Consider the following 16,267-nt stretch of genomic DNA (forward strand, 5'->3'; position numbering starts at 1 on the left):
CTTGATAATATAAACAGATCCTTTAAAAACAGGCAAAAGATGTGAATAGGATTACCTAATATGTACAGATCTGTTAACGGGGTTGACCTTAAATGTTTGGGAATGGAACTGATGGTAGTTCGTTATTGGGATTAGAAGTAATAGTGTCTATTGAAGGTGAATATGATTGAAAGGGGTTGTCTCAAGTCATATATCTCACTGATTAGTACTACAAATATAACTAAATTCTTGCATGAACTACTTCAAATGTATGACTCTTGTACAAAAAGTTAATAATAGAATGGTATATGGGAAAAATTAACTATTGCATGTTATGGACTATATTTAACATCAATACCTTACTAGTACCACACCAGTACTAGGGGTAAATAATTGGGTGTGGGGGGATGGGGGCAGGGATAAGGGATATGGGGTATTTTGGGTTTTCTTTTATGTGTGGCTGTATTTATCTGTTATTTTTCTGTAATCGTAAAGCTAAGCCTACTTATCAAATATACCAAAGAGTCACTCCCAGAGAACCTCCTTTGTTGCTCAGATGTGACCTCTCTCTCTAAGTCAAACTCTGCAAATAAATTCATTACCCTCCCCCTATGTGGGACATGATTTTCAGGGATGTAAGTCTCCCTGGCAACGTCGGACATGACTCCCAGGGATGAGCGTGGCCCTGGCATCATGGGAATGACAGTGCCTTCTTGACCAAAAGGAGGAAAAGAAATGTAACAAAATAAGGTTTTAGTGGCTAACGGCTTTCAAATAGAGTCTAGAGGTCACTCTGGAAGTTACTCATATGAAAGCTTCAGCCAGATATTACAAATTGCCATGGTATGTCAAGCCCCAACCAACAGTATTCCTGAAGAAAACACAGGCCTCTATCTAAGACTCTATGAAAGTTTTATTTATTAAGTCTATTTTCCAGAAACTTAAAACCTCCAGATTGTTCCCATGCCAGATAAGCCCTGAAACTTAGAGGTAACAGTCACTCCCAGAACATCAACCAGTTGCATTCCCCTACCCCATAATGTCGATATCCCTCCTCAACATGAAAAAGTTAGAATGGTCATTGCCCAAATATCCCTGAAGACTGAATAAATTATCAAATGAGAGGGAGGAGCTGTAACAGAGGAGTTAAGATTTAACTAATGAGTTTGACTACTGAATCATTATATAGATATTTCTTTTTAGTTTCTAGTATATTAGAACAGCCAGAAGAAAATACCTGAAATTGTGGAACTGTAACCCATACTATACTTTGAAATTTGCTCTATAACTATCTGTGAAACTGTATTTTGAAATTTATCATTTTTCTGTATATATGCTATATTTCATAATAAAAGTGTTTAAAAAAAAGATGTGAACAGATATTTCACAAAAGTATACAGAGTATAAATAATTGCATGGAAAGATGCTCAATCTCATTAGTATCAAGGAAATGAACATTAGAGCCAAATGACATGTAACACACCAATTGAATGGCTGAAATTAAAAAGCCAAAAACAACACAAAGCAATGTCAAAGATGCAGAGTAAATGGAACTTCATACACTGCTTGTGGAAATGCAAAATGGTATGGGTACTTTGAAAAACAGTATGGCAGTTTCTTACAAAGTTAAAACTAAACTTACTATATAACCAAGCAATCCCATTCCTAAGTGTGTACCCAAGGGAAATGAAAAGCTATGTTCAAGACAGATTTTGCACCCAAATGTTCATATAAGTTTTATTCATAAAAGCCAAAAACTAGAAGCAACCCACCCGGCCAACAATTGGTGAATGAATATAAACAAACTGGTATAGACTATGATGGAGTACTACTCAGCAATAAAAAGGACTGATAAAACAATGTGGACAAATCTGGAAAGTATTATGCCAAATGAAAGACTACAAACACAAAAGACACATTATGTAAGATGTCATTTATATGGCATTTTAAAATAGCAAAACTATAATGATACAAAGCAGATTAGCTATTGCTAAGTTCTGCAGATAAGGTAAAGGGCTTGATTTTAAAGGACTACAGTGTACATTTTAGAGCAATGTAAATATTCTTAATCACGATTTTGGTGGCAGTTACATGGTTGTATGCATTTGTCATAACTCATCAAATTGTAAATTAAATATTGAGGAAATGTATCATAAAGTAAATTGAAGCTTTTCTAGGCCTAGTCCAGGTTCTCTTCACAATTACAGAACAATCACAAAATAGAGAGAAGCAAAAATTGTTTATAGTAACTTTAAATCCCACCATCCAAAGACAATAACCACTATTAGTATTCTGACGTTCACTATTCTAGATATTTTTTCATGTAAATATTCACTGTTGGTCAAAACTAAAATAGGAAAAAAATAATTTAAAAAACTAAAATAGGATAAGACTTTTCATAATGTTCAGAAGCCTTCCATTTTTAAATTCCAAAATACATCACAAATATATTTCCATTTCAATAAATACACCATATATATCAAAAAATCAAAAAAAAAGTGACAGGTTATTATTCTGTTAGCCTCCAAGCTGTGAGTGAACGAATACCAAAAATTCCTACTGTATAATTTCTTTTTGTTGTCATCAATTATTTGAACCTTTGCAAAACTTGGTTTTATTAATTTATTACTCAATTCAATTCATGGGTCTTGGATTTTCTAGGAAATATATTTTCTAGTTTTGCTAGATAAAGTTCAAAGAAATCCTTTATAAAGTAGAAAAAAAATCTTAACTTTTATGGGATGACAGGACAATTAAAAACTAAACATTAAAAGGATTTTTTTGGAAAGGAGAGAGATTTATTTGTTGACATCAACTCTTTGTAAATTTAGGGGAAGATGCTATACTCACACACAAAAAGGCCACTCTATTTAAACAGGTTTTTTTTTTTTAAATTTAAGAAAAAAGAAACCCCAGGGTCTAAAATGTAATGAGTGATCCTATTAGTTCCACCAGACTAAAATCATACAGTCTATGTATGTGGTCTTTTCAGCCACATCTGTCATGAACCATTTTACAACACAAAATGCAAAATACTTAGCAGTGATTTAGTAGATGAGGTCTGGGAAAGTATTCATCATTTGATTTCCCCCCAAAGAAAAACTGGATCATAGCAAGATATGTGACAGTTCTTTGCAGAGTGCACTCAGGACTTAATACATTTTAAAATCAAATCTTAATATAATCCAAAGAACAAAGAGAAAATCAAATGAAGTAAAAGATTAAACAAAATGGAAAAACAAAAGAAATCTCAATCATGATTTTCTTAAAATACAAATATTTTCCTTGGCTAGGAATATGGATCATTTATACAAACTATTTTAAAATATGAAAAATACAAAGGGCTTACCACTGACCAGATGCTCAATAAATATGGTACACTTACTATTTTAAATATTTCATAAAACATATTTTATTAAGCATTTTATATACTGATCTGATATTCCTTTCGAAAGTTCTCAAGTTAAAACAGAATTTTTACATAATATAAAATGTATAGTCTAGACATTTTTAATTATTTATTTTACTTAACACCTGAAATAGACATCATTCACTTTTCGGTAAACATCATTACATAATGTTATTTTACTCTTATCAGTATACCAGACTTATAATTCCCAGTACAACAAAAGGTTGGCTAGCATTCCAAAATTTTTAATGGATTAAATTAAGAAATATTACAGGGTGTTATATATATAAAAAAAAAATCTCATTACATAATTCTGCATTAGCAAAATTATTTGCAATGATTCTAAACCACTGAAAAAAGAAACTGCTTATTTGTTACATAAACAAGCATCCAAATTTTATGCACTTGTCTGTCTTTCAATAATGAAGTCTGGGGAAAATAAATCACAGACACACAAGTGAATTGGCAACTGTAAGTGACAGAAGCCCTTCTAAATCCTCTGTTTACACTGGGGATTAGTGAAGTAGATTTTGAGTTGCAAACTGAACAGTCTATGGTCAAGGGAACCTGCTCCCTGTCAGCCTGAAGGGCATAAGGACAAAGCTTGGTCCTGGTAGGAAGTGACCCATAAACGTATTCCTACCCAGGATTTATACAAAGCCAGTCTGCCTCACAGAAACTCCATATGACCATTAACTGGCCTGCAAGGCCTGCCAGGAGGCCTAATTACTGGTCTACAGAGCCCAATAACAAAAGCTGAAGGGCTTTAGCCTAGGGATGATCTGCTTGATACTGACTTGAGAGAGTCCATATAGAGGACCCAAAAGAAAAAGGTTTAGCTTTAAAATTCTCCCCAGAGATCCAGCATTGTGCTTGAGCCTAGAAAGCCTACATGCAACATACTTCAGCTAGGCTTAAACATAGCACCCTCTAGAAATTAACATTCAACTACTGTCTGCTTAACATCTGCTCAAACATGGCAAGTTGCTGTGATATTGTTCGACTCTAGCTGATAGCTTTCTTCTTAGTAAATATTATTAGGGGTAAGTAATAGTCACTCAAATAAAAATGTGTAATTGAAGCTAAAACAAATAACTTACACTTTTTAAAAGCAAAAATATTTACTTAATTCTCTTTAAGAAGCATAATTATATCTGTTTGGATAACAGTCATAAATCATATCTATTATTGCAAACTGGATGTTAAATTAACATCAATTTAATTTTGCATTAAAGCTATCAATTATATGTAGGATTTCTGAAATTGGATAAACCAGAATTGATTTAAAAAAAGTTTTAACCAGTGTCCAAGTCAATTAAAATATTTAAGGTTTATTCATGTTTTCCTTTTTAAAATCACTATTCTTAATTCTTGATAACTTTTTCTAACTGTATATGCATGCTGGTATATGCATATGATTTAATTACCTCATAAAGCCATTCTGGCGATGCCTTTAAAAAAAAAGAAAAACAAACTACTAATAGCTAACATTTATAGAACACCCAGTTATGAGCTAGGTGCTATTCTAAATATTTTATTATGTTAATTTATTTAGTTCTTAAAACAACTCCATGAGGTACATACTATCATTATCTCTATCACATAAGTGAAAAAAAACTGAGGCTTAGCAGTATTTAACAACTTGTCCATCCTTTCATCAGTAAATAGTGGAGCTGGGAATCAGTCAGCTATCTGACTCAAGAACTTAGCCACCAAACTATATGGCTTCTCATATAATTGCTAACATTCACTGAATGCTTACTATGTGCCAAGTGCTACTCTAAGTTGCTTACAAAATTAACACATAACAACAACCCATCAGTTATATACTATTTTACAGATGAGGAAACTAAAGGAAAGAAAAGGGAAAGTTATCTGCCCAAGGTCATGAAGTTGGTCAGTGAAGCTGGATATAAATCTAGACTCCAACATACAATCAGGCAAAAGCCTACATGAGGGGAAAAGAAGTTTGAAAGTAATGTATTTATATGGAATCAAAACCAATTTTTTCAATCACTTATTCTGATTTTTAAGTGTGTCCTAACAATGAAAGCCTCTCTCATAATCAGCCTATTTCTATGAGCCACATATCAGTTGTCAGAAACAATAGAACAAAACCTCTTTCGGCTAGAACTGCTGGAATTTCCAAGATCATATGGCATGAAGATAAAGGATCAGGACGTAACTTCCAGGTACTTAATGGGTAAGGAGGAGAATAAAATCTCATTTTAGCATGATGCAGAAGAACTGGGATGGCTTATTCCTAAACTTAGTTTATCACCTGGATATAGTATACATGTGTGCATAACTAATCTGCAATTTTACAATACTATCCCAACAAAAGCCACTGAAATGCATATTCTTACGAGGTTTAAGACTTCTATAAGACAAAAACATTGGAGATCATAAAACATTACCCTTGATTTTGCAAAGATATAGATTTAGCTGTTATGAACTCGGTACAGTTAAGAAAAGAATTTTTCTGACTGAATCTTTAATCCTTTTGTATTATCAATTTAAAAAAATTCACAATCAAAGGCTTGCTTAAGGACAGTAATTATTGTATTGTAAGGTAATTGAAGAACTAAGCCTAACAAAACAAGTTATGTATTTGGTAATTTCTATTGCCCTTCTCTCTGTCTAACATAGCTCAGGGATTTAACCTTTGGATAGAAATAACTTAAGAGTCAGAAATTTGAGTCCTGGTTCTGCCACTTACTAGCTTATGTGATCTTTTACAAGTCATTTAAACTTTCAGGGTATTTGTAAAATAGAGTTAATTAGCTCTCTATGCAGTGATGTGAGTCAAGGGATAAAAGAATTATGAAAGTGCTTTGAAAACTATGAAGCACAATACAAAAGGTTGTAGATATTCAGAAAATGAAATATTATTACAAAAGAGATTTCATGATAAAGTTGATTGACCATACATACACTAAAAGAACTTTCTATTTTTTGTCATAACAGAAATATAATTTTAAAGGTTCCATGTGCCAAGAATTCCATTAAAAATAAAATATTAAGGATACTTTGGAGAAAAAGCATGTTGTCTTGAAAGCATGTTGTAAGGAGAATCATCTTCTTACACTGATGAAAAAATACTAATGTTTTCACAAAACTTTTCCTCCAAATTCTTCTTCAGATCCATGAACATGTGACAAAAAGTGATACTGTGTTCTGTGGAAATTAGAGATGATGTTGGGAATGGTGCTAACAAGTCAAAGAGTAAAAGTGATGGAGACAAAGAAATCTTTAAACCTATTATCTTCCTTCCTCCTCCTGTGTGATAATCATGTTCCATTATTCTTTCTGCCATGCACTCCCTTAAAGTTTAAGTTTAAAAAGTCAGATCACTGCCATATATTTTCTTCTTTGAAGCCAGGGAACTTTTTAGTATATGTATTTTAGTATATTTATTTTAAAATCCATCAAACAGTGGTTAAAATGAAAATCACAGTATTTAAAGGCTTAATTTTCAGATATCTAGATTATTTGCTTCTTCACAACTTATTTACCAGAGATCAATAGTTGGAATTTTATTAGGTATATATACCATTATAGGTATTGTTAAAACTGCTGAGAAAGATGTAGAAGTTTAAGATATGATTCCTGACCTTCAGAAGTTCATTATTTTTGGGGGGGAAAAAAGTCAAACACACATGAAACAATCATATGTCAGCATAAATGGTATGCAGACAAGAACTAAAAGAATTAAAAAAGGAGACAAAGTTTATGTGCTGGAATGGACAGGGACATCATGTGGAAATCTGATTTGAGACAGGACTTGAGGTGTATAGAGAAGGGAAAGGACAGAAGACATTTCTGGCAGGAAAAAAAAAAACATGGGCAAATATTTGCAGACAGAAAAAAAACATGGGTAACTCAATGAACAAGGAGAACAAATACAATGATAGATTCTACGACATAAAGTTAGGAAAATCTGTGGATCTACTGTATGCATAGAAGTATAAAACTGATTTTGTGAGCAATCAGGAACTACTGAATAATTTTAAGCAAGGGAGTGGCATGACCAAATGGTGGCTTAGAAAAAATCATCTAGCAGTGGTGTTCATCTGAAACAATATGGAAATGAATATTTAATGGTAGCTAACATTTGCCAGGCTCTGGGCTAAGCACTTCATGTCTTATTTATCCTCACAACAACTCTACAGGGTTGTTGTTATCTTGTCTTACCTACTGACAGATGAGGAAATCATGGTACAGAGAATTTCCCAAACCTAAATACTTTCAAACAGATAACTTAAATGTGTGACATGATCTAGTTAAGACAATAAGGAACTATAGTGAACTGGAAAATACACACATTTGACATCATCAACTAAAACAAACAAACCAAAAAAACCCAAAAAATCTCTGTTCTGGCTAAACAATAAACATCAAACAGTTCAAAGTCATGGGTTAAGTTGAAGTAGAAGATCATTTGGATAATCTTTGGTGGAAATGTTTGGCCTCTATACTATGGAGATGGCAGTGGGAAAGACAATAAAAGGATAAATAGAGAAAACATATCAAAATAAGAATCATTAAGTTTCAGTGAATGATTGCTTATAAAGGAGTTGAAGATAAAAATTTCAAGGTTTTGGATCTATTTAACTGGGAGACTGGTAAAAGTACTGAAAAAAAGTAAAGGAAGAATAATGGCAGCAAGTTTTTGACTGGATTTACTCAATATCCTAGGGCAATTCATTGGCTGAGGTTACAATTTTAGTTTCAATCTTACATATTTATACAATTTTGCAATTTTTTGTGTCCTTATTTTTTAAAAAGCAAACTTGGGTATCATAACTTTACATCACCTTTGAATTAAAAGTTATAAAAAAGACATGAAATTTGGTTGTAACTGTGCAAAAAAAAAAAGCTATGAACATGAAAAAATATTCTAAATATTAAGATATTGAATTGCAGTGTACAGAAATGTAACAGTTTAGTGCATATAAAATATGATCATGAATATACAGTAAAATCTCTGACTTCAAATTCATGTTTGGTTTAATAAGCATGACATGCTACAGTTATATTTTGCTTAATGTTATTTTATTCATGTTTCAAAATACAACACTAATAATCACTGCTAAACGTTCTAAATACTTTTTAATACAGAACAAATAACATTATTAAAGTTTACTAATATAATTGATGACAATGCAATGGTTAGTAATAAAACTTTCTTCTGGTACTCAAAGCTAGAGTAAAAGGCTAAGTCTAATCAGCAGGATTTCCATATATGAACCCTATATATCTGGTTATACTAACTTTAGGGCTGAAATAAAACCTGTTCTAAGAAGTCTAGCATACAACCTTAAGTCTTTCCCCACAGCCAATTTCCTGGCCCCAAAGTCAAGAGTATTTTTGCCTGAAAGTAAAGACAATCCCAAAGTGTCAGAATGGGTGCTACCACACCACTTTATCCAGTTACTACTCAAATTTAGGACTACGCTAGACTCTAATTGCAAACCTTACCAGACAAGTCAAGCTCTTCTTATCCTTCCTCTCCATTTTTTATTTTATTTTTTGTTTGTTTATTTGCTTATATTTAATAACACAAGGAACACTTTGAATTCATCACTGCAACAGAGAACTAGAAACTTGACAACAAATTATTTATTTACCTTTATGCTTCTATCCTGTCTGTCTGCTTCCCCTCTCCAAAGCCAAAAGTTCTCAATAAAAACAGCACTGAATATTTTCAAAGGGATATAATTTGCTGTATATGTTATAAAGCAATATATTCACAGAACTGGCATCAATCCCAAGAAAATAACCTAAAATATGGAAAAAGCAACATGCAGAAGGATGTTCATTACAGTGTTACTGATCATAGAGAAAAGCTGGAGACCAACATAAATGTTCAATAAGAAGGAAATTATTAGATAAATAATGCTACAACCAAACTAAAATCTGTCCCTTGCTTTTCCAGGTCAATGTAACTTTTTTTTTTCAATTTGAAAATTATCATATTTTGAATGTTTCTCAAATTCACAGAATTAATGTAAAATGTTAAATTAAAAAATGAGAGATGACACCTATGCCAGTTTAAACAAGCTATATACTTTGAGGTTTGTACTGTCAGAGATATTTTATGTTCTTCAAAGTCATACTAGAAGATAAAGAAAACTGCATAGAAGTATGAAATAACATTCTTTCTAACTCTGTTAATGGAAACCAATATTTTCTGGGCTTGGAAACAAATATTCTCCTTTAAAGCAAGGGTTTGTCACTACTCAAATTATGAATGGAAACATTTTATAAAAGCAAATGACAATTAAGAATGAATGCATAATATGAAAATGATAGACAAGCATATTAATTAGCTTTATCCTGAAATATATTTACTTGGGAGTAAAAATATAAAGACCTGAGAGCAAGCAAAATTTGAAGAAATCATTCTTATAATAATAAAATGAGTAAAATTAATACATAAAATATAAGTGATTTTATGGAGTAATGTAGAGACACATAATAAAATTAAAACATTTAACAATTTACTCCTATTTGGTAAATTTTTTCTACTAGTGCTTTATGAAGCTAGTATATCATTCAAACTAGTGTTCCCCATCTTTAGTCTGTGGGAATTTTGGGTGAGGATGCAAAGAACTAATTCAAGAGATTCTTGAATCAATACACACACCTTATTTTCTGTATCAATAAATAATAAAAATACAGCTACTATAATTTGGTAGTCTAAAATTACTTTTGATGTTAGAATTCCCATATTCCATTACATTGGAATTATGAACTCTTTAGAAGTAAATAATTTTAACAAATATGTACTAATATGGTGATATTATTCTAACTCTACCTCACGTTTTTTCTTGAATTAATTAAGTTACATACATTTTTAAAGAGCATATTAAGATTCAGAGTAAAAACAGTCCTTAGAAAAGATAACATGGATCTTATACTTTTTTAAAAGGTGAAATATTTAATGTCTACATGAATCTGAGCATGGTATCTAAAATCAAAGTAATGGCATTATTGTAACATAGGGAAGTAAAACAGACTGATGTAGCAAGAAAAGGCCATAGTCAGTAACTGTTTTGAAATATGGCAGAACTAAGTAGCTTGCATAAAGAACCTCTGGGAAATGAGATAAGAATGAATTAGGGTTAATTTCTGGGGAAAATGGCAGATTAGGGAGCTCCAGGACTCACTTCTTCCTCCAAAACAACTAGTAAACAGGCAGGAACTGTCTGAAACAACTGTTCTGGGGCTCTGGATACCCGAAGAAAACAGTACAGCATCTAGGAAAGAGTGGAAGACTCTGAGAAACATCAGTGAAGAACTATGAGTAGCTCCCTCTGAGTGGTGGCTGCGTGGTACCCAGCTCTCAATTCCCTGCAGGCAGCCTCAAAATCCAGCTCCTAGCTAGCTGCAGCAGACAGAAAGAGACATAAAAATCCTCTTCCCCAAAAATGGTGGGGTGGAGGTGGGGAGGTGGAGGGGGGGGAGTGGGCTGGGCAAGCACTGGTCATGGCTTTTAATTACGAATTCAGATTGCTGAGACCAGACTCTGAGCTACTAATTCAACCCACCCCAGACAAAGGCTGACATAGCCATTGTTTCAACCCCCTCCCCCACTCACAGGGGCATATGTGGGTGAGGTTTAAAGACCCAGTGCCTCCTTAGGGCTGCCAGAAACTGTTTGCTGAAGGGTGCCACCTGCTGGGGAGACCAGGAAAGTACAGCTTTGGGGAGCCGTCAAAAAGGCATTTGGGAAGAATAGAAAAAATTGAACAAGTCTCAGGGAATGGAATAACAGCATAAAGCACACATATTCTTTTTTTTATGTTGAGTAAATAAACCAGACACAAGAGGACATATATTGTATTATCTCACTGTTATGAACTAATTATAATAAGAGAACTCATAGAGTTAGAATCTAGAATGTAAGTTACCAGGAGTTAGAGAATGGAGAGTTGATGCTTAACTTGTACAGAATTTCTACTTAGGCTGTTGGTAATGGTTTGGAAATAGTGATGATGGTAGTACACTATTGTGAGTTAATTAACAGCTTTGAAGCACATAGGTAAATGTGGTTAGCAGAGGAATTTTTAGGATATATATATAACAGGAATAAAAACTAAAAGATTAAATCATAGGACTGTACAGTGAACCCTATTGTAGATGATGGACTATAGTTAATAGTACAAGTATAAGAATGTGCTTTCATTGGTTATAAGAAATGTATGCTACTAATACAAGGTGGTAACAATAGAGTGGTATATGGAAAAAAATACACCTAATGTAAATAATGGATGGTAGATTGAGCTATTTTATTAATCTTTCATCAACTGTAACAAAAGTTACTATTGTAAAAAAAGTACAGTTATAAAAAAAGTGCTATCATTAATAGTAACAAATGTTCCATACCAATGCAAGGTGCTGGTGGTAGTGTGGGGTATGGGAAACCTGTATTTTATGCATGACTGTTTTGTAAATTCACAACTTCTCTAACTAAAAAAAAAAATTGGATGAATTAGAACATGTAACACGTTTACCATAATTAAAATCAAATAAACGAAACTCAAAGCAAATCATTCCATTTCTTCCTCCCCCAATCTCCTTCATATAAAGAAGAGTAGATACATTTTGTTTTCATGAAATAAAAACAAATAAAAATTAAGACTTAAGAGTACAGTTGATAATACTGAAACTAGCATTCTATGGCAGCAATAAATATTTCAGGTAAAAAATGGTCATATATAATCTAGATCTCATAAATTTATGACAATATATGAAACTAGGAGTTTTTCTCTTTGACCCACTTATAAGCATCATGCCAGCTTAGGATTTATTTAATTACCACCTTTTAAATTAAAGCTAATTATCAACACTCACTAGCAAAACAAAAACTAAAACAAAATCCACAACACTCACCAGCAGCTTCAAGAACCAGCTGTAATCTGGCTTTGGCCTGTTCAGCTGGTGGCTAAAAAACAACCAAAAAAAGACATTTACAGGTCAATTTTAATAGATGGAGCTTCAAATTAATGCACTGCAAATTAATGTTATACAAATACCAAAAAATTTCGAGAACTTAAACATAATCAATATTAAATCTATCTAGATTTTAACAAAATTCCATCATAGCAGCTCTACCAATCCATTCTCTCCCCTTAACAATCAAATCATACTTTTTGTTAATATGATGTAAGAATGAATTTCTTTCATTTTTTTCTGGAAAAGTTTTGTTTCTCACTCAACAGCGTAACAAATAAGCAATAACATAAATAACCGTTATTAAATATACTATAATGAGGCAAAACCCACATATTTAATAACATATTTTCAAGTTGGGCTATGTTTTTTGCAAATGGAAACATACCAAGTGTCCTGTTAGAATTTAAAAAGCAACTTGAAGTCCAATTCCTCAGGGAAATCATGTCCCAAAACCAAACTACATTTGGCTTTCATAATTGTATTTGAAAAGAGCAGCTGTGGTAAAAATAGGATACAATGTGAGTTACGATCTTGAAGTTCCTACTAACTGCCCTAAAATCGTTCTCTCAGTACTGGTGATAATACTGAAATTAAACTACTTTCCAATCTGTGATCTTATTCTTAGATTTTTGGAAAATGTATTATAAGATCTTTTATATAAGACCTGTTAAAAACTTATTAATACTTACACTTATATATAAAGATAACAGCAAGTGACTAAATAACCCTATTTTTATATAAGAAAATCATCATTTCAAATTAACATTTTATTTAAACACTTTGCTATTTATGAAAAAAGCACAGAAGCATTAGATAACTGGATATAGAAAGATGATGCTGTGTTCAGAAAAGTTTAAGTTGAATGATGCTTCTGAATAAACTGGAAGAAACAGGATGGTAGAGTGATAGATGAGATGGGTGGGGAGACAGGGATATTTTTTATACCACAGATCTGGGGTCAACAAACTATGGCCCTGGGCATGCTGCCTCATTTTCTAAAAAAGTTTTATTAGAACACAGCCCCACCCTTCATTAACATATCACACATGGTTGCTTTCATGCTACCACTGCAGAGTTGAACATCTGTGACAGGAACTGCCTGGCCACCAAAGCCTAGAACATTTACTTTTTTTTTAAATGCAATTTTATTGAGATAAATTCACACACCATACAATCCATCCGAAGTATACAATCAGTGGCTCAGAGTATCATTCCTTAGTTGTGCATTCATCACCACAATCAATTTTAGAACATTTTCCTTACTTCAAAAAAAGAAAAAAAAAAAAAAAAAAAGAAAGAAAGAAAACCCAAAACATACATACCCCATCCCCTACTATTATTGACCACCCCTAGTAATGGTGTAGTACATTTATTATAGTTGAAAGAATATTAAGATATTACTGTTAACTTTAGTCCATAGTTTGTAAAAGAGACATTTTTTTCCCATATACCACTCTATAATTAACTCCTTGTAATAGGGTCATATGTATGTTCACGAAAGAGCTTTTTTATATTTGTACTGTTAATCAGTCATCATTCACAAGATTCACTGTATTATACATTCCTATGTTTTAACTTCTAGCTTTCCTTCTAGTGCCATACATGACTCTAAATTTCCCCTTTCAACCCCATTTACGCCCAATACAGCACTGTTAATTATATTCACAATAACATGCTACTATCACCTCTATCCATTTCCCAATATTTAAGTTCAACTTAGTCAAAAATTCTGCACATATTAAGCAACAGCCCCCTCTTCTCTAGCCTCATTCTATCTTCTGGTAACCTATATTATAGATTCTATGTTTATGAGGGTACATATGATAATTAGCTCATATTGGTGAGATCATACAATATTTGTCCTTTTGTGTCTGGCTTATTTCATGCAACATAATGTCCTCAAGGTTCTTCTATGTTGTTGCATGCATCAGGACTTCATTTCTTCTTACTGTTGAATAATATTCCATCGCATGGATATACAGCATTTTGTTTATCCATTCATCAGTTGATGGACACCTGGGCTGCTTCCATCTTTTGGCAATCTTTAATAATGTTGTCATGCACATCAGTGTGCAAGTGTCTGTTCATGTCCAAGCCTTCAGATCTTCTGGGTATATACCAAGTAGCGGGATTGCCGGATTGTAAGGGAACTTTATACTTAACTTTCTAAGGAATGACCAAATCACCTTCCACAGAGGCTGTACCATTTTACATTCCCACCAGCAATGAATGACCATTCCTATTCCTCCACATCCTCTCCAACTCGTAGTTTCCTGTTTGTTTAATAGCGGCCATTCTAGTAGGTATGAGATGATACCTCATTGTGGTTTTGAAGTGCATTTCCCTAATAGCTAGTGAAGCTGAGCATCTTCTCATGTGCTTTTTGGGCCATTTGTATTTTCTCTTTGGAAAAATGCCTATTCACGTCTTTTGCCCCTTTTTAAATTGTTGTCTTTTTATTGTTGAGTTGTAGGATTTCGTTATATATTCAGGATATCAAACCCTTACCAGATATGTGGTTTCCAAATATTTTCTCCCATTGAGTAAGCTGTCTTTTCACCCTTTTGACAAAGTCTTTGAAGCACAGAAGAATTCAGTTTTGAGGAGGTCCCATTAACCTATTTTTTTTTCTTTCATTGCTTGTGCTTTGGGTGTAAGATCTAAGAAACTACCATCTATCACTAGATCTTGAAAATGTCTCCCTACATTTTCTTCCAGGAGTTTCATGGTTCTAGCTCTTATATTTGGGTCTTTGATCCACTTTGAGTTAATTTTTGTATAGGGTGTGAGATAGAGGTCTTCTTTCATTCTTCTGGATATGGATATTCAGTTCTCCCGGTACCATTTACTGAAGAGACTGTTTAGTTCAGTTTAATGGAATTAGGGGTCTTGTCAAAAATCAAATGATCATAGATCTGAGTGTCTATTTCTGAACACTCAATTCAATTCCATTGATCAATATGTCTATCTTTATGCCAGTACCATGCTGATTTGACCATGTGGCTTTAAAATATGATTTAAAGTCATTAAGTGTGAGTTCTCCCACTTCATTCTCTTTTTCAAGATGTTTTTGGCTATTTGGGACCCCTTATCCTTTCAAATAAACTTGATTAATTAACTTTTTCTTTTCTGCAAAGTAGGCTTTTCGAATTTTCATTAGCCTTGAATTGAATCTGTAGGTCAATTTGGGTAGAATTTACATCTTAATGACATTTAGCCTTCCAATCCATGAACATGGAATATTTTTCCATTTATTTAGGTCCTCTTTGATTTCTTTTAGCAACGTTTTGTAGTTTTCTGCATAAATGTCTTTTACATCCTTAGTTTATAGCTAGATATTTGATTCTTTTAGTTGCTATTGTAAATGGAATTTTTTATTGAATACATCTTCAGATCACTCATTACTAGTGTATAGAAACACTACTTATCTTTGGATGTTGATCTTGTATCCTGCCACTTTGCTGAATTCATTTATTAGCTCTGGTCATTTTGTCATTTTTTTCAGGACTTTCTAAATACAGGATCATGTCATCTGCAAATAGTGAAAGTTTTACTTCTTCGTTTTCAATTTGGATGTATTTTGGTTCTTTTTCTTGCCTAATTGCTGTAGCAAGAACTTCTGGCACAATGTTGAATAACAGTGGTGACAGTGGGGATTCTTGTCTTGTTCCAGATCTTAGAGGGAGAACTTTCAGTCTCTCACTACTGACTACAATGTTAGCTGTGGGTTTTTCATGTATGCCCTTTGTACTGTTGAGGAAATTTCCATCAATTCCTACCTTTTGAAGGGTTTTTATCAAGAAACAATGCTGAATTTTGTCAAATGCCTTTTCTGTGTCAATTAAGATGATCATGGGATTTTTCCCATTCGATTGAATGTGGTATATTATACTAATTGATTTTCTTATGTTGAACCAC

At 32.9% G+C, this 16,267-nt stretch overlaps 1 protein-coding gene across 1 annotated transcript in view; it reads right to left on the reverse strand.

The window, feature by feature from the left end:
- Window positions 1-16,267, reverse strand: part of RSRC1 (arginine and serine rich coiled-coil 1) — a 511,688-nt gene that overhangs the window by 181,950 nt on the left and 313,471 nt on the right. Inside the window, exons 6-7 of the mRNA XM_037823719.1 lie at window positions 12,287-12,338; window positions 10,561-10,650 (exon numbers count right to left, since the gene is read on the reverse strand). Coding sequence (XP_037679647.1) covers window positions 10,561-10,650; window positions 12,287-12,338 — 142 coding nt within the window. The remainder of the gene's footprint in view (window positions 1-10,560; window positions 10,651-12,286; window positions 12,339-16,267) is intronic.

This window comes from Choloepus didactylus, chromosome 1 (assembly GCF_015220235.1).
Source record: "Choloepus didactylus isolate mChoDid1 chromosome 1, mChoDid1.pri, whole genome shotgun sequence".
NCBI classification, from domain to species: Eukaryota; Metazoa; Chordata; class Mammalia; order Pilosa; family Megalonychidae; genus Choloepus; species Choloepus didactylus.